We start from the raw sequence: 25,730 nt of genomic DNA on the forward strand, positions 1-25,730 counted from the left end.
TCATTAGTCCGGTGGCAGTCCGCCTCAAACTTCCTCCAACGTACAGGAGAATACATCCCGTGTTTCATGTTTCCAAATTAAAGCCCGTTTTTCATGCGGCCATTAATCCGCCCACACCGGTCCCTCCCCCGCCGCGTCTCGTAGATGGGGAGACCGTTTATTCGGTTAAGCGCATTCTGGATTCGAGACGGAGGGGGCGAGGATTTCAGTACTTGGTGGACTGGGAAGGTTACGGTCCAGAGGAGAGAAGTTGGGTTCCTGCTAGGGACATATTGGATCACTCTCTTATCGATGATTACAATCGCCAGGTAAGCTCTTCTGGGAGCACCAGGAGGTGCTCTTAAGAGGAAGGGTACTGTCACGATTGCAGGTTTGTGCGCTTTCCGGAGCGTCTGTTTTGTCACGTGGGTTTGTTTTGTTTTGGTTGTCTACGTGTATTTGTTATGGTCACTTGTCATGCCGATACTCAGCTGTTTTGATTAGCTCGACAGCTGAGGTTCATTTGTGGGTCTATATCTGGGCAACAGTTCTATGTTTCCTTGTCAGTTCGTTGTGTTTGCTCATGTATGTCTGTCTGTGTTCAGGACTATGAAGAGTGTCTGCTGGACCTGATTATCGTCTGTCTGTCTCCCGGTTGCTACTACCTTTACCCCTCGTTCTCTCACTCATTTTTCCCTGTCCTGTCTAGTTATTTTGACTGTGTCAAATAAACTTTTTACTTGCATTTGGATCCTTCCCCCGTATCTTATCTACGTAACAAGAAGTAAGGGGGAGTAGACATAATATTTATAAATAGACATGAAGCTTAAGGTTTTATAACAGAAATGCAATAGGTTGAATAGAAGTTATACTCAATCAATTTTAACCAAAAGCCAACAATTAAATATTTTTGATTATTATTGAAATTAATAATCAAACAAATATACTTTAATACTACCATAAATATACTTTTTACAATGTCGTTTAATGTCATTTAAAAAATGTCATTGTCATTTTAAAAAAGAGAAATATTAAGTTGAAAATAGTGTTTACAGCTACATTTTTTTTTGTTTGTGGATAAGAAATAATTAGCTTTTTTTGTGGCAAACCGGGCCATTAGAAATAATCATTAGTGTTTAGCCTTGTATAAGTCTAAAATTTCATTCATAACGGTCTTAAATGGGTCTTAAATTTGACTTTATGAAGCCTGCAGAAACCCTGGACATAGAAAAAAAACATTAATTTAAGGATCAATGCTGCCCCAGTTATTTGAGATTTTAAATCTTTATTTTTGGCCCCTAAACCCATTTGTCAGCAAGATGTGTTTGTGATCATTAAAAGAAGAAGAAAATGCATGTTGATCAATTATTCTTGTATTTATTTTAATGAGTACAGGCCATAAGAAGTATTGTTTCACTTGTAGATAAACGTTTGTTACACTAAATGATGATGGAACATTTTTTTCACCCATGCTTTGAGATACATTTTTTTTTTCTTTACAAAAGTTAAGCATTTAAAACATTAACATTTGTGTGATTTTCTAATTATAGAATCAGATCTTTTTACTTTGATTCAGAGTCTGTCTGACACAAAAAATGCTGGTCAAATGTTGGAGGTTGGATGCATTAAAGCAGCAATACAAAAGTAAAATTGTGAAATGTTGCAGTTTAAGATGTTGTAATGTCAACTTTACAGTGCACAGAACTATTAGGCAAATGTTACAGTTGCTCTCTTTAAGACAATAACAGTGGATGAGGACCAAAGAAGCATAAATATGAAGGCATCTTGAAAGAATTTTACTCTGTATTTCAAAGAAACTGACATTGTTTAATAGCTTGAAACAGCATCCACAATGAACCTAATGTTCGGACCACGCTGTGGACATATGCTAAACTTTCTTTGTGGAGTAAATGATGTCAGATTTCGGGTGAACTCTTTATAGCATAATCTTTATATACTATTCACACACACACACACACGCACACACACACACACACACACACACACACATACACACACACACACACACACACACACGCACACACACACACACTACAGAGGGCAAATAATTGCCTCAAGGAAACCATTAAAATCAAAATTTTAATTTAATTTAAACAGTTTTTTTCCCTTAACACACCGTCCTTGCATATCATTAATATTAAGTACACTAGATCCTTTTATAAAAGCAGTTTTAGAATCTATTAACAATTATTTATAACGATCCGGCATGCATCTTAAACCTAAAGCCATTTACATATTAAATTTGCAAAATAATCAGCTCAGCCTGAGGTAAATCTTTAACAGCTGACAGAGCTGATTTCAGAAGTGCCAGACTGCTGCAGACAGGCATGCAGAGACTGATCCACAACAGCACAAGGTTAGCAATGAGAGACAGACGCTCACCTGCAACAGATGCCTATCATTCTGAGACTGTCGTGCTGGTTTTTCAGGGCCCGGTTGACTGACAGAGGGGCCCCTGGGAAATGTGACAGCAGATTTTGATCAGCCCAAGACGCTTTCTTTAAAACCCACTGGCTGAGACTCTTCAGCCAATAATGAGTGATCAAAAAAAGGTCTACGTAAAAAATATAATGCCATCAAATTGGAGACTGTCAAATGGCACTTTTCTGCCATTAAAGGTCAATGCCGTAAGGGGACAATACTCATAAGGTCATTCTAAGCACTTCAAAAAGGCTTCTTTCATTGAAATATAAAGATGGTAGTATTTTGAAGGGATAGTTCACCCAAAAAAATAAAAATAAAAAAGTTCTAACCCATTTTTTTCTTTTCTTTTAATTTTCACAGAAGATATTTTGAAGAATGTTGGAAACTAGTAACCACAGACTTCCATAGTATTTGTTTTATGGGTGTCGGTGGTTAGAGGTTTCCCACATTCTTCAAATATATACATATAAACAGCTGAAGTTATATATTCAGAAGTTATATACAAATATAACAGATTTTTTCTTTTTCAAATATTTCCTAAATTATATAAAATCAAACTAAACGTGTTTAGGGGTAGCTTAATCCAGAATCAGAAAGAGCTTTATGGGCAGGTATGTTCACACATACGAGGAATTTGTTTTCGTGACAGAGCTTCTACAGTGCAACAGGATTACAGAGACAGGACAAAAAACTGAAAATAAATATATATAAAAAAATAGAAGTAAGTAGTGAGTGCAAAAATACAAATTGACAAGTGTATGTACGTGTTTATTACTATATACAACATTATATGTTCAGCTGTTATGTGCAAATTGGCATGTAAAGTGTGTGGTTAAATAAGTGTATATGTGTATAAAAGTGTATGGCAAGTAGTGATGTTTGTTCCACAATAATTATGATCAAGTGTTCATGAGAAGGAGGGAAGAAACTGTTTGTAGCGTCGACCAGAAGGTAAAAGTTCAAAGAGGCAGTGTGCTGGGTGTGGGGGGTCCAGAATGATTTTGGCAGCCCTTTTGCTCACAAGTACAGTTCTTGGGGAGTGGGAAGTGTTGTACCAGTGATTCGCTCAGCAGTCCAAACTATAATGAAAGATAATGTGTCGGTACGGGATTCATCAGAATAAACAGCAAAAATCAATCCAAAGAACTAAAAAAAAAGTGGAAAAAATATTAAAAAGCCTTAATTGACATGGGTATTTCTTAAAACTGCCTACGCATTTCGGAATGAGGATGACAGTGTTTGCCGAAATGCGTAGGTGCAGTTTTAAGGAACAGCCATGTCAATAAAGGCTTTTTAATATTTTTTCCACATTTTTCGAGTGCCTTGGACTGATTTTTGCTGTTTATTTCCTGAGTGATGTTTAACAGAACAAGGAATTTTTCTAAATATTTCATTAAATATTTTTTCTTCTGGAGAAAGTCTATGTGTTTTTACTTATTTGTTTTAATATGTTATATTGTATACATTTATAAATGTGTTGAAAAAGTATATATAATACACAGTTTTGAAACAAGTCATTGGTGGGTAAATGATGACATATATTTATTTATGATTATTTGATTATAATTCAGTGGCATCCATCTGCACAATGATTATTAGAAAATATGCATCTTTGCAATATTTTAAAGACTACTGCATCATATTGAAGACAAGAAGCCTCTAAAACAGGGGTCTCAAACTCAAAATGGCCGTTTTAACATACTAGCACACAAAAAAGGTGGAAACCTGATATAATTGATGCAATCAGACTATCTTTCCCAGAGTATCACAGCTCCTTCTTTTTGTTTCTTGTTGTAGCCTACACATTGAAGGGGTAGTTTAAATTGTTATGAAAATACTACAATTTAATAATAGGCATAATAATAATAATTATTATGCCCCAATCAATTGTTGCTTAACCAAAAGTTTAACAGATAGAGTAAGACAACAGAAGGCAGATTGGGTAACTTTATTGACTTTTCTGGCAATTGTTCTTCACAAAATCATTTTTTTTTGTAAAACAAAGTGGGGGAAAGTATGTAGGCTATATATTCACATTTACTTTAACATGTTCAATTTAGCCAGCAGTAAAATTTTACTAATGCACATTTTTTTTATACAATTTTTATTATGCATATGAGGAAAATCCATTAATGAGATCATTTTAATCGAATATTAGCAAAATTATCATATTTACACAACCAGGATAACGTGTAAGCCATGAAGAGGTGTTTGTACAACAAAATACAGGTGAGAAAAAACGATTAAAACTCAAATGACCCTTGAATATTTACAAAAATTTAGCTGTAGTAAAAATAGAGCACTTATGGACATTTCAAGAGTTCACACTTAGCTGATGATTGATTATAAAGCTTGTTTGGCATACTGTCCCATGAGAGAGCCCTGAGCTCATAAGATCCTCGAGCCTGGGGCTCCCTCCCGTTTGCAAGGCGAGAGGGGAGTTTGAGCTCAGGTAGATCTCGAGAACTCCCCTGCTGTAATAGCTAATGAACAGATAGTGATTGCTCTTAAGAAATAACTACTTACTGGGTGCATGTCCACGGTGCCGATTTGTATTTGTCAATTAACTTAAGTTGCATGTTTTTTGGATGGTGGGAGGAAACCGGGGAACCCGGGGGAAACCCACATGAGAATGTGTAACCTCCGCACAGAAATTTCGGCTGGCTTGGTAAGGACTAGAACCAGTGACATTCTTGCTGTGAGGCAACAGTGCTACCTTGGGCCACCACTGGGCCACCGTGTCACCCATCTAGGAATGGAGGAGGAGTAGGGGTGGAAGGGAAGATTCTTCAAAATGAAGATATGGAACTTAGGGTATTTATAGTGGCTTAGGAATCGTCTGATTGGTGAATCATAAATTGGATAATGTGGGACCAGCCGCAAGCAATTATAAGCACGTGATCCTCTCGAAATTAGTTTATAAATAAACTTCACATATTTCAACATTTAAATCAGCCACAGAAATAATCTGCATGTGCTCTCAACCGTACACTGAGAGAAATCGAAAATAACCCGAATATATAATGCAGTACCTTAAATGTCAGGTAGATGGGGGTTCAATCCACAAGTGTATATGCGACTGCACAATAATGATAGTGATTCAAAAATATTATATTTTTTGGGCTGAATCTTGTTATATTTTTAACGTCAGTTGCGGGCCGGAGAAAGGAGGAGGGGGCCGCAAATGGCCTGTGGGCCGGCATTTTGGGACCCCTTCTTTAAATTATGAAATGCGATGGAAACTTTGCTGAAAGTTTTACCCTACAAATGCTTTTATACAGTATGCTTTCAGTCATGTGTTTGATAATTCATGTTTGGCCATTCGGGCTGTGAATTCATGGTCATGATAATATTCTCATTTAGGAATTTCGAAAATCTGACTGAACAGAAGTGTCTACATAGGTGACTCAAAAGTCAAAATATACAGACATTTACAAGTAACACAATGCATTCAAAAACATAGGCCTAATTGGTTTAGCTACTTGGGATCAGTAGAAAAGCTGTGATCACTATAATTGATACATAATTAAGATGGCTCATATTCTGATGACACAAAACTAGGACTAAAAAAATAAACAACCTGAAGTGCATATCATAAACGGAGGACATCACCAAATCTTCATTTCACACTGAAGATCTTTTATAACCTGGCATCCGTCCAGGTGTTTACTTTGGAAATGTCTTTTTTATGAATACACCGTAGACCTCCGCTAGCCTCAATTTCTCTCCAGCAATAGGCTCAGATTGCGCCAGCAGGATTCTATGGGTGATTTTAGGTGAAGGCCACAGAGATTTGCATGCAGAGCTAGTAAGTAGACTAGATGACGTGTAAGGCATCACGATCTGCCTGGGGGTTTGCTGCAGCAATGCCTCTTGAACCTTCATGCCCATCTAACATTTTTAAAAGGAACTTGGGTCATTGCCCTCTCGCCGCAGACCTTATTTCTAAACCAACCAGCCTTCTGCCCTATCATTGATGCTCTTTGCCTTTAGACAGACGTGCTCCTGGAATAGACCACTTAGAAGTGTTCAGAGGCAGATGTCAAGTTCATTAGTGCCTGTTTTTTGGCGCAAACCATCCTGCCACTCAAGCAGACTGGCCTTATAAAATTGAGACACTTGGGGATCACTTATGGAGAGTTTTCTGTGTGCGCTGAAGCTAATCGCTATTTCTGACTTTGTTCTTTTCTTTTGGCAGCGCAGTCCAAGTGCCAACATGAGAGGTGAGAGGTGCTGGACGAGGCTCTGAGAGACGGCATGTGGCTGGGAAAGTGTTGCGCATTAAAAATACAGGTCCCCACAAGAGCTTTCTGGTCTCAGCCAGTGCCATAAATCGATAGCTGAGAACTCCGGTTTCTTCATCAAGATATTTCTACTGGGGTACAAACAGAATGAGATTCTTGAGCACTTGCTGACCAGAATCTGCACTCCAGAGAATACTATTTTTGTGGATGTCTGAAGTCTTTTTCGCACTGCGGCTCTGAAAAACATTGGCAGACTAAAAGAATATATTTATATATAGCTGATAATACTGATAAGTCTTTCAGCTGCCTGTCAAGGATCCTTTTTTAACGCTTACGCTGACACTTTTTTCACTTCAGAGACTATTCCTATCAGCTTTGGTCTGTCTAAATCATAGCTATTTTTATTCCACTACATATTTAGATAAAAAGTCTCCCACTACAGAACCATTTGTGTCTTCTTGTCTGAATAGTTGAGAGCAGAAGGGAGGTTCACGCTTAACATTTTCCCATTTTCACAACCTGTCTAAAGTCTGGTGCTAATCATGGTTTTTCATCACCAGTACTGACTTCCATCTTTTTTTCATGCAAAGTGAAATACATTAGCATATTTATGGGCTGAGATATATCAAATTGTGTACAGTGTGCTACATGGATCTTGCATTCAGTCATCAAACGAAGGAACAAATATCTTGCGACGTGAAGAAAATGGAATATTCAAGAGCTCTGCGCACTTAAAGACGTGACATAAGGCAGAACCTGTTATGTGATGGAGGAGAATATGAGTTAGATTAACTTCTTTATGCTTGAATCTGTGTGTAATTAGCCAAAAAAATATTAATTTGTGTTATTGCTTTTATATAAATGACACATTCGTAAGAACACTATTATTGGCCAGATCAGCCAGGAAGCATCAGTTGATGTCAAATCTCGCAAAATGGAGAATTTGGATGAACTAGAACATCCATTGTTGGCTGACAGCCCTAAAAACTCAAGCGAAACAGGCCCCAATAGCGGTGGACTGTTAAAGGGCATATTGGTGAGAAACGAGGAAGACAAAAGACTGCCCCCGCTGGACTGGAGGAATTATTGCAGTTCTACAGATATTCAACAGCAGCAGCTACTGGATCCATGTTCGCTGTCCAGCACACTAGAGAGTTTTTATCCTCCTACAACCATCTGGGCCGCTGCTGACTCTCTAGGCATCCACAGTAAGGACTATCTGGAAACCACTTTTGTGGACATTGGCCCTGGTTCACCACTGGAAAGGAAATTACTGGCAGAGACGAGAGATGTCCATAGTGTATCCTACAGCATAGATGATGGGGATGACCTCTTGCCAGACTTTGAGGTAAGGATTTTCATCCAGAATAAATTAAGTTGTTTTTTTTTTCGCTATTCTTGCAGCTTTGCTCCTGTTTACTTATAAAAGGGCTTTTAACATGCATATTTAGGCAAATAATCATTTAATCAAAACTGATTGATGAGATATATATTCAATTAAGAGACACTTCCCCGCTCTTGACAAGAATGCTCAAGTGCATCTCTGCCAGTAATCTTAACATTTTCTTCTGTTATTTTGTCTAAAGAAATTCTGGTGAAACATATCTGCATTTAGGTGATAAAACTTGAAAACAAAAAAATGTTTTTTTCATAGCAGCAAATTTAGGTTTAAATTATCAAAAAAAAAATACTGGCTGGAAAAGAGTTTAAAATAGAGTTATTGATAATAAAGTATTATCTGATTATATAATTTTTCATACAGTTAACCATGCTTCAACTTCATTTATAGCATAAAATCAAGTTATACAACGTTCTTGTATAGCTTTATTATTAACTTGTATTATATACAGTATACGTAGAAATGTTTGTTTATTTATTTATTTATTTGATTAATTTTCCTTGCACTAACAAATGTGATTTTGTAATTAGTCTTTTGCACTGATTGTTGCACTGACTAGGGCTAAAAAGGTAAACAGATACAGTCAGATGAAAATAGTTACAACACCCTATTCAATTTCAAGATTCAGGACATAATAAATAAAAAGAACATTTTTCTACACAGCACTCGCCATTTCAGTCAGGATGAAGCTTTGACTGACTGGACTATTGCACTATTAAAATGTTTTTTTTTTTTTTAAATAAAAACTGCTTTTATTCTAGCCGAAATAAAACGAATAAAACTTTCTCCAGAAGAAAAAATATTATCAGACGTACTGTGAAAATTTCCTTGCTCTGTTAAACATCATTTGGGAAATATTTAAAAAAGAAAAAAAAAATCCAAAGGGAGGCTAATAATTATTACATCAACTGTGTGTGTGAGTGTGTGTATGTGTGTGTGTGTGTGTGTATATATATATATATATATATATATATATATATATATATATATATATATATATATATATATATATATATATATATATATATATATATATATATATATATATATATATATACAGTAAAGTAAGTATTCAACACCATCATTTTTCTACCTATTTCTAAAGGTGCTGTTGACTTGAAATTTCACCAGATGTTGGTAACAACCAAAGAAATACAAACATGAAAAAGAAAATCTAATTACATTACAAATTAAGCTATGTGTTATAAAATGAATTGACACAGGTAAAAATATTGAACACCTGTAAGAAGGCAGTGAAAGCCCAGACAGCAGCTGAAATCTCTCAGTAGTTATTCAGCAACCCTCTGCTTTTTGTCATTGTAAAAGAATATTTGCTGCTTATGTTTAACATCTACATTATCAGGAGGATGATAAAACCATGGTGGACATTTCAGCAAGACAATGATCCAAAACACAGCCAAGGAAATGCTTTCAGAGAAAGAAAATCAAGCTGCACAATGTCTCACCCAATCACCTGACTTGAATCCAGTAAAAAATACGAAATAAAGATCAGATTCGATAGACTACAGAACCATCAAGATTTTTACACTCTGCTGAAGTCTGAAAAACTCACCCCTGAGCAATGCATGTGACTTTTTTTATGTGCTGATTATGAAATGATGTCCTAACTTATTCAAATGAATGAATTCTATTTGTTGTTATTTGTTTCTGAAAGCACAAAAATGCGAGATGGCCTAAAATATAGAATAAATATTTTCCTGGAAACTGTAAAAAAATCTATTATATGTATATACACAAACAATATTGTGACAACAATATTATTCTTTTTACTGCATTTATGGTCTAATGAATACAGAATTTGTTTATACACAACTGGATTTATTCTTAGCTCTATAACCCCATAACATTTGAAAAGACATGTATCTAAAGCATTTTCATCCAGTTGATTTCCTGTCAATTTGGACTTGCCAAAAATGCCACCAGCAGTGACTGTTTGTTTGATTTTCCTTTTTTTTTTTTCTCCTTTCTTCCTTGTTGTTATATTTGAACCCTGAAAGCAGAAAGAACTGAGGTATTGCCAAGTCGCTCTCTGTTAACTGGCAACGCAGTTGTTCATTCACAGTCCAAAATCCTCATAGCTTCCCACACTGGAAAAATAAAAAATCACCTAGCCATTAAGTCCAGCATTTCCTCTAATGCTCTGTATATTGCATGGAATTCAAATGCAGGACTGTCAGCGATAGGTGAATGAGCTTTTAAATTGAAAAATCAAAAGGCATGAATAGCAAGAGGATGTGGAGCGCAGGACGCTGGCCTTCAAACCCAGCATGATTATTGAAAGCTCTGTGTCCACTGGTGTGTGAATAATAATGCCACTACGCTGATGAGCTCCATGCCAACTTCCATTTCATACACCAGCAAACAAGATCTAGCTCGGGGAAAAAAAGCAAAAAGATTCCGATTACAGATTCAGCCTACCCTCTAATCATTTTGATCGATGGCTTTAAAAAGGTGGTTCTTTATACCCGTGACAGCCAAGAATGCTTCAACGTATCTGAGCATTTGTGTCTGTCAAAAAGTCTGACACAATTTATTTGCACCACCTCATGCAGCTCAAAAAACACTTAGCATTCTGCACCTGAACACAAAAGCATTCCTCTGAAAAACAAAGCGGACTGATTTTACAGCATACTGTTGTGTAGGGTGTACTTGTACAGTATGTTTGTGTAATAGAGAACAAAATGAAAGGTATGGGTGGATAAGAGCCTAAAAATGTTGCGTTTACCTTGCAACCATATGAAACAAGGGGGAAAAAATAACACTTTAATATACATAGAGCTTGCTATCATTTGGTTTTGAATTTATCATGTATGTCACCCGTCTCATAAGAAAGTTATTTATATATTGTTAGAAATGTATGTTCACATTCATAAAAACGTATGATTTTAAAAAGGAAGTGTGACCCCAAACCCCACCCCTAAACCCAAACATCACTGGGGCATGAGCAAATCAAACTAAAATGCATGAAAGGATATCCCGGACAATTTTCAAATGCAATTGCAAATAGGATGAAGGAAAGAAAAGAGAACGTGCAGTGACTGCCGCATTTTAAATGAAAAAGAATAGTCCATTTGTCTTTCATTTATTTTTGAAATTGTAATCATGTTGTACAATTTTGGAAAAAGAGACTGTAATTTTCAAAACATGTCAACTGTGAGTGACGTCACTTCCGAATACAAACACGCCCAATAAAGTAGATTTCACTCCTGTCGTTTGATTGACAGATTTCAGTGTAGACATCGGAAAGTTCACATATTGAAAATGCAATTTCAATTAGGATTTGCAACTGCATTTAAATATTGTCTAGGATATCCTTCCATAAAAATCTATGAATAAGATCATACATATTCATATGAAGTAGCCACTAAAACAAAAAATGAAATCCTTATATATCCAATTTTATCCTTAGAGTTTTTAGAAGTTTTTTTTTTAAATGGATGTGTATATACATGTACAGTTGAAGTCAGAAGCCTTTTGCCCCCCTTTGACTTTTTTTATTTTTTAAATATTTCCCAAATGATGTTTAACAGTTTATTTTTCACAGTATGTCTGATGATCGTTTTTTTTTTTCTGGAGAAAGTCTTATTTGTTTTATTTATCATTTCATGCTGAATTTTATATATATATATATATATATATATATATATATATATATATATATATATATATATATATATATATATATATATATATATATATATATATATATATATATATATATATATATATATATATATATATTATTTTAACTCATATTTAACTCAATATTGTAATTTGTTCTGTCTAGCATTAGTTATCCATGCTGCTGTTGTATTGGAATTGAATTGGAGTGTCGCCTCTTTGTCCCTCGTGGGCTGAATGGATGTGGTAAAGTAGGTATTTCATTAAAAAATATTGGGAAAGGGTTTTAGAACAGTTATTACAACCTAACAGACTCCTTCTGCTCACCATTTCTGTTTGTTGTCAAAACTGACAGTTGGAGCAGCGTTAGCCACACCCATCACCTCACAATCAGGCAATCTGATAAATTAACTGAAAACAAACAGGAAGTGCATTTTCAGATTTCAATTAAAGACTAGAAGGGCAAAAGTATATTTTTTTGTTTTTAATGACATGTACAGATGAATTATTCACCACAAAACTAACTATATGAGCTAACAAAATCATATGGTAATTTTGATTTCTTGAGGACTTTAATATCCCACAAAAGGTTTGAAGTTTTTCTTATCAACACTTTTTTGTTAGATATTTTCATTTTACTTGAAAAACAAATGTAAAAATCATTTTAAAAGTACATTTTGGTAGCTTACTTGATGTATTTAGAAGGCTAAAATGACAGACAGAGTGGGATGTGGGAGTATAGCTCACCTAAAAGAGGTCTAGAAATACCCCTGCATGCCTCTTACCTTATGAAAGTGCATTGGACCATCTTAAACTACCCAACACATAAAAAACAATGGTGATGTTCAGTTTGTATGGCTTTGTGTACAATCAAAAAACCATAGAGCTAAAAAGGTCTTTTTAGCAAAATACAGCACAATGGAACACAACCCTTGTACCCCAGAGCTTATTGTACTATTGTGTTTTACAACAAAAAGTACAGGATATTTGGCTGTTCAGCAAAATAAAAATAAATAAATAAACATTTCATTTGTAATAATTCAACTTCAATATGGTTTGAATGGTGCTTCTTTACCTGTGATGGTCAAGAAAGCATCAGTGCATCAGAGAATTTGTGATCCTAGAGCACAAAACCAGTCATAAGTGTATTTTTTTTTAACATGAGATCATCAAAAAGCTGAATAAATAAGCTTTTGGTTAGAACAATAATAGGATAGAACAAAAATTGACTGAGATACAACTATTTGAAAATCTGGAGGGTTAAAAAATCACATTTAATATAATATATATTTAAATCACATTCCATATTAAGTTTTGAGCAGTGCATATTAATAAAGAAAAAATAAGTTTAAAATATTTTTGATAGAAAATTTACAACAATATCTTCTTGAAACAGGATGTTTACTTCATATTATAATCATTTTTGGCACCTATACTGTTGACAAAATTGTGCAAAATAAGAAATAGACTTTGTGGTTCAGGGTCCCATTTGTGTATGTCTAAAAATGTGACTCGGTTTACTTTACTCCACCACATGCAGCTCAAACAAAACACTTAGCATTCTGCGTCAGAGCACAAAAGCATTGCTCTGAAAAGCCGCTTGTCACATTGCGCAAACACTCGGTCCCTTTAAAAGAGCACTTGAGGTTCCCTCTGTCAGCACTGATTACACATGCTGTCATGCCATCAGGGCTTTTCATCAGGAGGTCAAGTGTAAAACTGCTGCCATTGAAATATTTAAAAACCTGTTCTGGGCAGAGGCAGCGCTAACAAATATGAGAGGCGACTGTGAGGCCCAGGCAAGACCAGTAGTGTTTTATAAGGACCTGCTGTACTATGACACAGCATTAATAAAACATTGTTCTATTTAAATACCAGAAGGCAGTTAAAAGTGATGCGGGACATGGTAGTATGGTTGCAGGGCTACTCTTTTAAACATTCATAAGCTTTCGTATCATTTTCAGATGCTTGTGAGGTTTACGCATATAATTTAAAATGTCCCGTGAGATCCGCAGCGTACATTTTGGACTGTACTGTACATCTGACAGCCTGACCGCAGTTAAAGGTGCTGTATGTAAGTTTTTGACTGTTTAAAGCATAAAAATACCATAATATGTTTGCAGATATTTAAGAAACATGCCAAGTGAACATACAGTACTTGTTTATCTAAAAAACAATGCTGAAGTCAGATATTCTGCTTTAAAAAATGTGTTTTTCGTGCCAGAACGCTGCCAGAATGCTTTCACCTGCGCAATGTCAGTTTAGCCAATTATATTTCAGCACCCCAGGTTGCCTTAGTGTAAAACAACGTATTTCATTCATTCATTCAGAAAGTGTGACCTCCAGTGGACAGTAGCAGCCCCGAAATGATTCAGTTCCACATGAGGTTATTAATTAGCAAATGATATAAATATTACGAGCGTAAACATTAAACTACCTGCTGCTGCTTTCAGTCTATGGCAATAAATGTCACGTAAAATGGCATTCAAACTCACATTCATACACATTTTCATCATCACATGATCTCTTATAACAAAATCACATGACCTTTTTTTTTATGTGCATACTGGAATTTGTTCGGTAAAAGTGTTTGCATCGTAGTTTATGAGCATCTTTTCTTATCAAATAAAGAGATTATCCTACTCAGTTTGTGCATATGTTTTTTATGCGCATTTTCAAAATTTATGTGCATATTGCCTTTCCATCAACCGATTTTTTTTATGCGCATATCCAAAATGCACATAGAAATAGGTGGGTGGAAACGTAGCTATTCTCATTCAACCTCGCCTGGGGGTCCCGACCCCCACTTTGGGAACCACTGTACTAATTAAATTATTTATTTGCTGAAAAAGTAAAGTGATGCATTTTGATGCATAAAATGATTGCAGATCGGTATTTTTCAAGTATGTGATATATAAAATAAATAAATAAAATACTCACATTTTGATTAGTCAGTCTGAAAAAAAATTCAATTATAGATGAATTTGTCTTGTTGATGAATGCTATTTTCATATATTTGCACAAATGCATATAACGCTAATGATGAATAGAATGTTGATATAAAAAATTAGTACAGTAATCAAATATGTGATAAATCAGCCAAAACAAAAGTATTCTAAAAATAGTACTCTGAACATAACTCATTCAATTTGTAAATGAATAGGAATAATTCCCATAATTAAATAAGTAATCTACCCATTACTGTATAGGCATTAGTAGGCATTATCAGTGGTTATCATCTGATAGATATTGGCCAGTAGGAGCCTTCTGCGTCGACTGGTAGGTTCAGAAGGCTGTTATCATCCATCCACATGGTTAATCAGCTATACTAATAGAAGAAGACTCCAGATCCAGATGTGTTTTACATCACTGTGACAGTTGGTTTAGGGTTGGGGTAGGGTTAGACGTTAATAAAATACAATTGATGAGAAATTGAATAAATAATATAAATAATTCTCGTTAACTGATTAACCATGTGAATGGATGATAACAACCTTCTGAGCCTACCAGTAGTCTCAGAAGGCCCCTACTGGCCCATATCTATCAGCTGATAACCACTGATAAAGCCCATTCAATCGAGTGATAACATTCGAATCGGCTTCTATACTCCTCATAATTTTAAATAATTAACCCTTTTTCAAATCTACTGTGGCACCATTGCTGGGTCATTAATAGGTGTCTATTTAATTCTTTTACATTTACATTTAATTCTGAAGCTGAGTTATGAATTTTGTGAAAGGCATCAACTACATATATACTGTAGAAAAGGGAACAGAATGTTTTTGAGTATTTGCTCTGTTCGCTCTGCTGTAAAGCTGTGATGCAATAAAATATGATGAAAAATACAGCAATACAGCTTTTTGTCATGCCACACTGCTTCATGTTGGAAAAAGGTAGCTTGTGCAGTTGCGTCATGCTTTTAGTAAATTAAAAGCTTGCAGGGTTATTTAGGAAAAAGAAAATCAGAAATGCCAACATCTGAGTACAATGGAAAGCTTGTCGGTGACCAAAACAACAATACAATGGTTGAATAATTCACATTGTTGTTCAGTCCATGAAAGTGTAGGGACATAAGCACGATGGATGCGGAGAGAGTGAAATGAGTAGAGATGTCAAACACAGTTTTAGAGAAAGAGGCAGATTGAAAACACAGCTCTTTTCTGCAGCAACATGAGTCAGAATTGCCCGTAGGCAGCACAACTAGTGCACATTTGGCATAACCTCATTCAGTCACATTATCTTATAAGAACCAGAAAAAGCTGCAACTGATACATTTATACAGCGCAGCAGAAATAACTGCAAGTCACTGCATTCGAAGGATGTAACATAAATACGTTTCAAAAACGTTTTTTTACATGTAAATTTGAAGATTTCGGCTGTTTTGGTCATTCATTTTCCTTCAGCTTAGTCCCTTTATTTATCAGGGGTCGCCAGAGAACCACCAACTTGTCCAGCATATGTTTTATGCAGTGGATGCCCTTCAAGCTGCAACCCAGTACTGGGAAACACCCACACCACACTCATACAGTATGGCCAATTTAGCTTACCCAATTCACCTATACCACATGTCTTTGGAAACTGGAGCACCCGGAAGAAACCCACGCCAACACGGGGAGAACATGCAAACTCCAGAATTCATGCTTTTATTACTTCTAGGTTGGACTACTGTAACTCACCATATTTTGGGATTAGTCAGACAACTCTATCCCGTTTACAGTTAGTTCAAAATGCTGCTGCAAGGCTTTTTACCAGTGCCAAAAACATGACCACATCACACCAGTCTCATGCTCTTTGCACTATCATGTCACTTTTAAATTCTTCTATTTTTTAAATCACTAAATGGCTTGGCTCTTTCTTATCTGTCAGACCTGTTGACTGAACATCAGCCTGGTCAGACTCTTCAGTCATCAAACCAGAGATTATTATGCATCCCTAAGTTGAGGCTGAAATGCGGGGGTGACCATGCTTTCACAGTAGTTGGTCCGATATTGTGGAATGCTCTGCCCCTCTGTATTAGATCTATATAATTTCTGTCTGTTTTTAAATCTAGGTTGAAAACTCACCTCTTTGATTTGGCATGTTATCATGGTATTAGCTATAATCAAAATCAGAATCAGAAAGAGCTTTATTGGCAGGTATGTTCACAATTACGAGGAATTTGTTTTCGTGACAGAGCTTCTACAATGCAACAGGATAACAGAGACAGGACAAAAAACAGATAATAAATATATTTAAATAATACAAGTAGGTAGTGAATGCAAATATACAAATTGACAAGTGTATATACAGCTATATTACTATATACAACGTTATATGTGCAGCTGTTATGTGCAAATTGGCATGTAAAGTGTGTTGTTAAATAAGTGTATATGTGTATAAAAGTGTATGGCAAGAAGTGATGTTGGTTCCACAATTATTATCATCAAGTGTTCATGAGATGGAGGGAAGAAACTGTTTCTGTGTCGGGCTGTTCTGGTGCGCAGTGCTCTGTAGCGTCGACCAGAAGGTAAAAGTTCAAAGAGGCAGTGTGCTGGGTGTGAGGGGTCCAGAGTGGTTTTGGCTGCCCTTTTGCTTGCTCTGGATAAGTACAGTTCTTGAAAAGTAGGAAGGGTTGTAACAGGGATTTGAATTAGTCTTTGGAGGTCGTATTTAGTAGCTGAGCTAAACCAGACAGATATTGATGTGCAGATGACTGATTCAAAGATGGAGGTGTAAAACTGTTTCAGCAGCTCCTTTGGGAGGTTGAACTTCCTCAGCTGACGAAGAAAGTACAGCCTCTGTTGAACTTTTTTGACAATGGAGTCAATGTGAGTGTCCCACTTCAGGTCCTGAGAGATGGTGGTGCCCAGGAACCTGAATGACTCCACTGCTGCCTCAATGCTGTCCATGATGCTCAGTGGGGGGAGAGCAGGGGGATTTCTCCTGAAGTCCACTATCATCTCCACTGTTTCGAACGTATTGAGCTCCAGGTTGTTGTGACTGCACTAGACAGCCAACTCCTTAACTCCTGTCTGTAAGCAGACTCATCACCGTCCTGAATGAGGCCTGAATAATTATATATCTTTTACTTTGTGATTTGTATTGTGCAGCACATTGGTCAACCTTTGGCTGTGTTTATTAGTGCTATATAAATAAACTATAAACCTCCATGTCAGGTCATCAGCACAACACACAAGCATCATATTGCCTGTGGTAAACTTGCACCCTGACCTGACGGAAAGGACATTAGCAAAATTATTTTTACAGTTTTTTTTTTTTTGGAGCTTTGTATGATTACAATTTAACCCCTAAAGTCACATGGAAAGTTTTCTATTCTAAACATCTTGAGACGCTTGCTGTATATGGAGAGCCAGAGCGCTAAAATCTTTTCATTTGAGTTTTGACGAAGAACGGTCTCAGGGGGTTGAAACAACATCAGGGTAAACTAATCATTTAATGAAATAATGTCTCATTTGCATATTTAACCAAAACAAAACATGCAATTCCTAATCAAACAACTGGGTAGCCCTATTTCTGACTATCATTTTCATTATGCGACAAGCAACCTCTCAGGACTTTTACTCTTCAGTGCTGATGGATTTGATATTTACCACAGGACTCCTCCAGTGATGACTTCAGTGATACAGACAGCGAGAGCAACTTTCCCATCATGATCCCTCAAGATTACCTGGGTCTGGCTTTCTTCTCCATGCTCTGTTGTTTCTGGCCTCTGGGCATTGCTGCGTTCTATCTTTCCCAAAAGGTAAGAATATGGGATATGTAACCTTCCTATAACTTATCCACAAGTTTTGATGCATATCTGTCTTGTTGAACTTGCTTACCCATGACACAACAGTTCGTGAAGTTCTTTTGATTCTCTGTTTATCTTATATCAGATGTTTCACACGTCTGTCAATCTTGTCACAACCCACTTAGGTTTCAAGTATAATGGTCAACTTACTGTCTAATGGTTCTTACTGTCAAAAGATTGTGTTCTCCCAAATGTTTGCAACACATTAACTTCTCACGTGAGACAGCGTGCTAGACATGAGCAGCGGAAAAACTCAAGAAAATCATATTTGCAAATATAACATAGCCAGAACACATTATTTAACACACAAATGAATATGAAAATCAACTTGAAGTCAACTTCAAGGCCAGCTCTAGAAAGTGTCCTGTTGGTTCCAAACATCTTCCACTTACAGATGATGGAGGCCACTGTGCTCATTGGAACTTTCAGAGCAGCAGATTTTTTTCTGTATCCTTCCCCACACTTGTGCCTCGAGACAATCCTGTCTCAAAGGTCTACAGACAATTCCTTTGTCTTCATGCTTGGTTTGTGCTTTGACATGCAGTGTCAACCCTGGGACCTTATAAAGACAGGTGTATGCCTTTTCAAATCATGTACAATCAACTGAATTAACCACAGGTGAACTCCAATTGAGCTGTTGAAACATCTCAAGAACGATCAGTGGAAACAGAATGTACCTAGAGCCTCATGGCAAAGGCTTGAATACTTAAGTATATGTGATTTTTCAGGTTTTTTATTTTCAATAAATCTGCAACAAGATTTTCACAAACAAAAGTTTTTCACATTGTCATTATGGGGTATTGTGTGTAAAATTTTGAGGAAAAAATTACTTTAATCCAATTTGAAATAAAGCTGTATTAAAAAAAATGTGGAGAAAGTGAAGCTCTATGAATACTTTCTGGATGCACTCTATGTAGTTAAAAAAAATCAGTGTTCACATATTATCAATACAAAAGTAGGAGGCACTCAAAAACTTTTAAGGCACAGTATGTAACTTTTGGCACTAGAGGGCGCATATTTACAACAAACAAAGTTGTAGTTTTATGATGTCGTCATTGAGTCTGGAGTCGTGGGAGTTGTCGTCTTCACTACATCCTGCAGGACGTCTGCAAATATCATGTTCATGAATGAGCCAAACTATTCAAAACTTATTATCATGGTATTATAAAGCAGAGGAATGCTTATTGTACCCTTGAATCTGAAAATTTAATCTGTAATTTTTGCACATTCAAAAATTTATTTGACCTATCGTATTGACACACTGCCTCCGAAACGTTTGTCTGTCGAAAAAAAAAAATCGAACCACAGCCACCATACAAGTGAAAAGCTAAATTCACTTGCATACGCAGCTCTTTGATAATGAGCTGAACTTAATGCAGTATAGGATGAACACAGTATGTAGCCTGTTTCTCTTTCTTTTTCTAGTTTGGAGAAGAGAGGAGAACAAATACCACTGCTAACTGACTTCGAAATGTTTAGCATTTTTTCGTAATGAATTCATTTATATGCATCAGACTTAGTGTGCGAGGTTTGTTTACGTGACGACTTTTTCACATATGAATGCGAAAAAAACTCATACATCTTCAGTGTGCAAAGACCTTAAGACTGAAAGCTGTAAAGGTGAAACAATTATGATTGATGATGATGATCATGATTTGGCACGACAGCAACTGAGCTTTTATTATGCCATGATTGGCAGCTTCCTGGTTGTGATCATGCGGGGAAGAAGCAGCGCTGTTTTATCATGCTAAATACATTTTAAAGTTCTGCTATAATGCTGTTCTGTGCTGTCTAATAAAATGCACAACATATTAAAGCATCTTTTGTGTTTCCCTGAAAATCTAACTGGAAATCAAGGCCCTATGATGAGATTATTAAGTACATAAGTGAGCGAAATATAAAAGACTCTTTAATTGGTTTTGGAATATTTTAATGACAAAAATCTTACAAACTGTTCCTTAAAATAGACTCTTGGTTGACAGTGCTATTATTATTATTGTTATACTCATAACCTTGTACAATTATATACATTTTGTAGAATTTTAATATTATGTGCTCAGTGAAATATTATGAAAACTGCAAATGATCCATGGGTGAAAACAGACCGAAATGCCAACTTATTGAGTGGACACTACTCATTAATCATAAGCTTAGAAGTCTATTATATAGAAGACTGCAGTAGTGATCTATATTCTCTGATAATACACTCTTTAAGAACTTTGAAATATACAGAATGAGGCTATATTAATGCCCCCAGATCATGTTAAAATTTATGTGATACGTTGATGGGTTATCTTCACATCAGTTTACACTGTTTGTGACCTAAGATGCACAGTATTCATGTATTTTTACTTTACTACTGTACTTAAGAACATACAGTTAAAGTCTGATTTTTTAGCCCCCCTGAATTATTGCCCCCCCTGTTTATTTTTTCCCCAATTTCTGTTTAACAGAGAGAGAATTTTTAAACATAATAGTTTTAGTAACTCATTTCTAATAACTGATTTATTTATCTTTGCCATGATAGTACATAATAATACTGGACACTTCTCTACAGCTTAAAGTGACAATTAAAGGCTTTACTAGGTTAATTTGGTTAATTAGGCAGGTTAGGGTAATTAGGCAAGTTCTTGTATAAAGGTGGTTTGTTCTGTAGCCTATCGAAAAGAGGCAAATAGTTTTGACCTTAAAATGGTTTTTAAAAAATAAAACTGCTTTTATTCTAGCCGAAATAAAACAAATAAGACTTTCTCCAGAAGAAAGAATATTATCAAACATACTGTGAAAATTTCCTTGCTCATCACTTGGGAAATATTTAAAAAAGAAAAAAAAAATCAAAGGGGTGGCTAATAATTCTGACTTCACCTGTATATTAAGAATTTGTACTTTTTATTTTAGGAAACTTTTACTTTTACTTCACTACAATCCAAAACAAAACATTATACCCTTTACTTCATTATTTACATCATTTACTTCATTATTTCCTGCTAATTCAAAGCTCAAAGGTTATTCTGGAGGGAGAAATTGTCATCTGATCAGAGGTGAGATAGTCGGCTCACAAATTGGACCGAACAATTCATTTGTGAACTGAACTGACAACTGAGTCAACAATTCATTGATTCAAATGATCTGTTCAGTGTGAGACTCCATTCAATGATTCACAAATTCAACTGATCTGATCAGAGTCCCAATAAAATGATTCACTGACTTTACAAACTGAGCTGCATGGGGTTCAGTTCAGCATGTGAATGTGGTTTCACATGTTTTCAGGAATGATTAGTCATCAGTAAGTACTTTTACTTGATTTACTTAATAAAATCAAGATCTTCTGCACTTTTACTTAAAGAGCACCTATTTTGCCCCTTTTAAAATTTAAGATAAGTCTTTTGTGTCTCCAGAATGTGTCTGTAAAGATTTAACTCAAAACACCCATCAGATTATTTATTACACCTTTCAGAATGTTGGATTTTTCTGCTCTGAAAACAATGTAGCTGTTTTTGTTCCCCGTGCCTTTAAAGGTGCTGTATGTAAGTTTTTTACTCTTCTAAAGCAGACAGACAGACAGACAGACAGTGTCTGAAGGGCAGATGGACTGAAAGTGATAGAGATTAGCAGCTAATCTCAAGTCTAGAGCTCGTTTAGGAGTGAATGTGAGCATTATGGAAATATACCTGAAGGTTTAGACAGGATTACACTGAGATTTACAGGATTATGACACCAGTGAATCAAAGTGCCAAACAAAAGAATAATACAAGTCAAAGCCATTTGCATTACAGCTTTTGTCTCATCCTCAGACAGACCCACAAACCATTTACTGACCACCTGATGCATAATGTTTGAACAACTCCTAAGCTCTAATCTGATTGCCTTCCTTTTTGCACAGGGTGCTGCTTTTTTCATACATTTTGGAATTTGTATATTGTTTAAAGCACTTTTTTTTCAATGGATGTGGCAAGGCAAACGTTCAGCCCACACAGCTGACGAGACTCTGATCAATGGGTTTCATTCAGACTTTAATTAGTGTCATAATTAGAGACCTCCGGTGATTGATTTCCAATGAAACAGGAGGTGTTGTCTCGAATGAGGGGATCAAAGGTAAAAAGAGAAGGAAAACAACTGAAAGAAAGGATAGTATAATAATACACTGACTTGTGTTGCTTTCTTAAAAGAATAGTTCATCCAAAAATGAAAATTTCCCCCAAATTCCCTCACCCTCAAGTCATCCTTGGCTTTTTTTTCTCTCATCTAAACACAGTCTGAATAGTTTTAAATTGTATTCTAATTAGCTTATTGAGATTAAAGTATCATAAAAATGTTGTCATTGCTTTTTGATCATATAATTTTTTTACAATGTGGAAAATATGTGTGCTTTTGAACAATCCTATGTGAAAGCTAATTAGAACACTATGATTAATACTGTTTACCTTCTCTCTTCTCCACTTCAGACAAACAAAGCGTCAGCACAAGGAGATTTCCAGGGTGCCAGCGCCGCTTCTCGGCAAGCTCTGTGGCTCTCCATCCTTTCAATCGTGTTCGGCATCATCACTTACATCTGTGCCATCGCTGCCCTGATCTCCTACCTGTCTGGGAAACCACCTTAAAGACATTGGTATCTTCTCTCAATTCTTCCAGAAATTCACCTTCCTGGTTCTTAATCACACACACCGCTGCTCTTTACATACTCACATTCATTTACACCTGTGGAAAAGTACATTTGACTTGGAGTGACAGTAGCTGTGTAAAGTTTTCTAAAAATTCATGGCAGTCATATTTGAGTCTGAAGGAGGACAAGATTCCGATTTTTTTTTTTGCTGAAATTGCTTTATGTGTGTCAAATTATGATTGTGACTAGGGCTGTACGATATGTAAATATTGTTTCAAACATGTTTATATAAATTTTTAGGTACAACAATACCAATTACTTTATGAATAAGTAAAAAATGAAAACATGATATGAATATCCCTGATTTTCAATCACAACTAAAAATATTACTGTTTTTTTTTTTTTTAAGTACAGTATATGCTTTAAATTGCTGTTTTATTTGAAACTTGGAAATGTTATCAGAATAAAACATATATTAATATTTTACTCAACTCCATACCTAATAAATCCAATAAATCAAAAGAAACTGAACATTTTACAGAGAAACAATATAACAAAAATAATGTTAGTGTTGTTTTCAACTGTACTATTTCATTGTCAAAGGGGTGGTCCACAGTGTATTTTAAGGCTTGGTTGTGTTTATAAGATGCAAAGCAATGGGTGCTCATGCTTCACTTGTAGAAAATCACGTTGTTTATTCATATATTTTACTTTGATTACAAACTGCTACTTAGCTAACATAAAATTGGCTGTCATATATCAAAGTCCCTCTGAAAGGCCCGAACACAAGAGGCTCTGATTGGTCAGCTAACATAATGTGCTGTGATTCGCGGATTGGCTCCATGTCACCAGGAAACTGTGTACACAGCACTGTGTAAATACTGTCAGTCAGAGTAGCCATATCAGTTTGTGCCTGAATCGGACAGAAAATGTCACAGATGACAGCTTAACCTCACATCTGCTCTCAAAAATAAAATCTGACAAGTGTCTTTTATTTATATTTGAATAAGCATGTGTAAGTAATACGAAACATTAACATATTTTTAAGAGTTTGTTATTTGAGATGTTGAACGCAGGGAAAGCGGCTGCATAGAGAGACAATACACTGCTGCTAAAGACTGTGGGTGTTTACAGCGGTTTAACTGATAGCATTTCCCATTGTTTACATATTTGTTTACGTCCTCGCTACAACAACCGCTAACGCTAGAAACTGTGCATGTAATAGATCAATTTTAACAAATAAAAATACTTACAGGATGTGTTTTTAGCCAAATCCAGCACTGAACTGGGAGAGATTCTGGAAGCTCTCCTTTGTCAAATGCTAGCTATATATTTTTTTATAATTCTATAGAGCATAATTAAAATTAAATTGTAAGCACTTCTCTCATTGTGTCGTGTACTTTGGAAGACCAAATACAGAAACAGAAAAAGCTCTGTGAAAATAGAAGCATTTGGACGCCCTTTTAGCTTTCTCTGCTACATTACAGCACTACAGAGCCTCTGGCCATGCCCCTTCGCTGCGTGGGGTGTGATCTCACTAGCCCGGGTGTATTTTTTTGTAGTGCCCAAACTTTGTTCGCTGTAGACTTTGCTAAGCTTACTCTGTAAAATCCAATATCTCCCTTTGCATTGAACTTGAGCATATTGCATTCATGTTTACACAGCTACATTACACATCAACTAAAGTTTAAAATATGATATCATGGTAGACCACCCCTTTAAAGGGATAATTTACCGGAAATGAAACTCTCAAGTGGTTACAAACCTTTATAAGTTTCTTTCTTCTGCTGAACACAACAGATGATATGTTGGAAGATTGTTGGAAACCTGTATCAATTGTAGGAAAAACAATTACTCTAGATGTCAATGGTTACAAGTTTGCAGATTTCTTCAAAGTATCTTCTTTTGTGTTCAACAGAACAATTCAACAAGTGAAATATGTGTAAGTGGTGACAAAATATTTAGTTTTGGGCAAACTTTATATCCACATTTGCAAATGTAAAATTATCAAGCTTTCATTCTGATGGGTTGACAGTTAAGGTCGAGGTTATGAATGACCACATAAGCGCTGACACTATATAAAACAAAATGTGTTTTGACCACCTCTGGAGGTAGTTGAAAATGGACATTCTTAAAGCATTTTCTTGTCTTTAGTGGCATCCACAATATGCATATTAATATCAGGTATAAACAGGGGGCTAATAATTTACGGAGGCTAATAATTCTGACTAGTAACACTTTAAAGTACCAATTTCCCATTATTAACTTCTGGTTTATTTTCTGCCAACTATTAGCTGTTTATTAGTACTAATTCCACTCGGGAGCCTAATTTAAACACAGTCTGTGCAATTGCACTAAGCTGGTTTTGATGTTATTTTTGTATATTTTGATTTGATATATTGTGCAGCCCTAGTTGCGCCACCCACATAGGTATTTCCACTTGTGTATAAATTGACAAGGAAGGGAAAAACTGAGGCCTTAAGGGCTTGTTATAGAAGGGAACTCGACAAGGACATTAAGATCAGGAGATCACAACGGACTTGGCTGCGAAAACTCCAGGACGTGCCCTCAGAGACACATGACTTCAGCAAACTGGGTCATTCTCTATCTGAGCTCTGAAAACTGGTC

General features: G+C 35.9%; 1 protein-coding gene across 2 annotated transcripts in view; it reads left to right on the top strand.

Moving 5' to 3' along the window:
* Positions 1-23,496, top strand: part of tmem91 (transmembrane protein 91) — a 52,539-nt gene extending 29,043 nt beyond the window's left edge. Inside the window, exons 2-4 of one of the 2 annotated variants that reach the window (XM_056478700.1) lie at positions 6,623-8,016; positions 18,305-18,451; positions 22,945-23,496. In XM_056478700.1, the coding sequence (XP_056334675.1) occupies positions 7,603-8,016; positions 18,305-18,451; positions 22,945-23,100 (717 nt within the window). In that variant the 5' untranslated portion in view covers positions 6,623-7,602 and the 3' untranslated portion in view covers positions 23,101-23,496. The remainder of the gene's footprint in view (positions 1-6,622; positions 8,017-18,304; positions 18,452-22,944) is intronic. The other variant, XM_056478701.1, reaches the window with a different exon arrangement.
* Positions 23,497-25,730: the final 2,234 nt, after the last annotated feature.

The sequence above is a fragment of the Danio aesculapii genome, chromosome 18, assembly GCF_903798145.1.
Source record: "Danio aesculapii chromosome 18, fDanAes4.1, whole genome shotgun sequence".
Classification (NCBI taxonomy): Eukaryota; Metazoa; Chordata; class Actinopteri; order Cypriniformes; family Danionidae; genus Danio; species Danio aesculapii.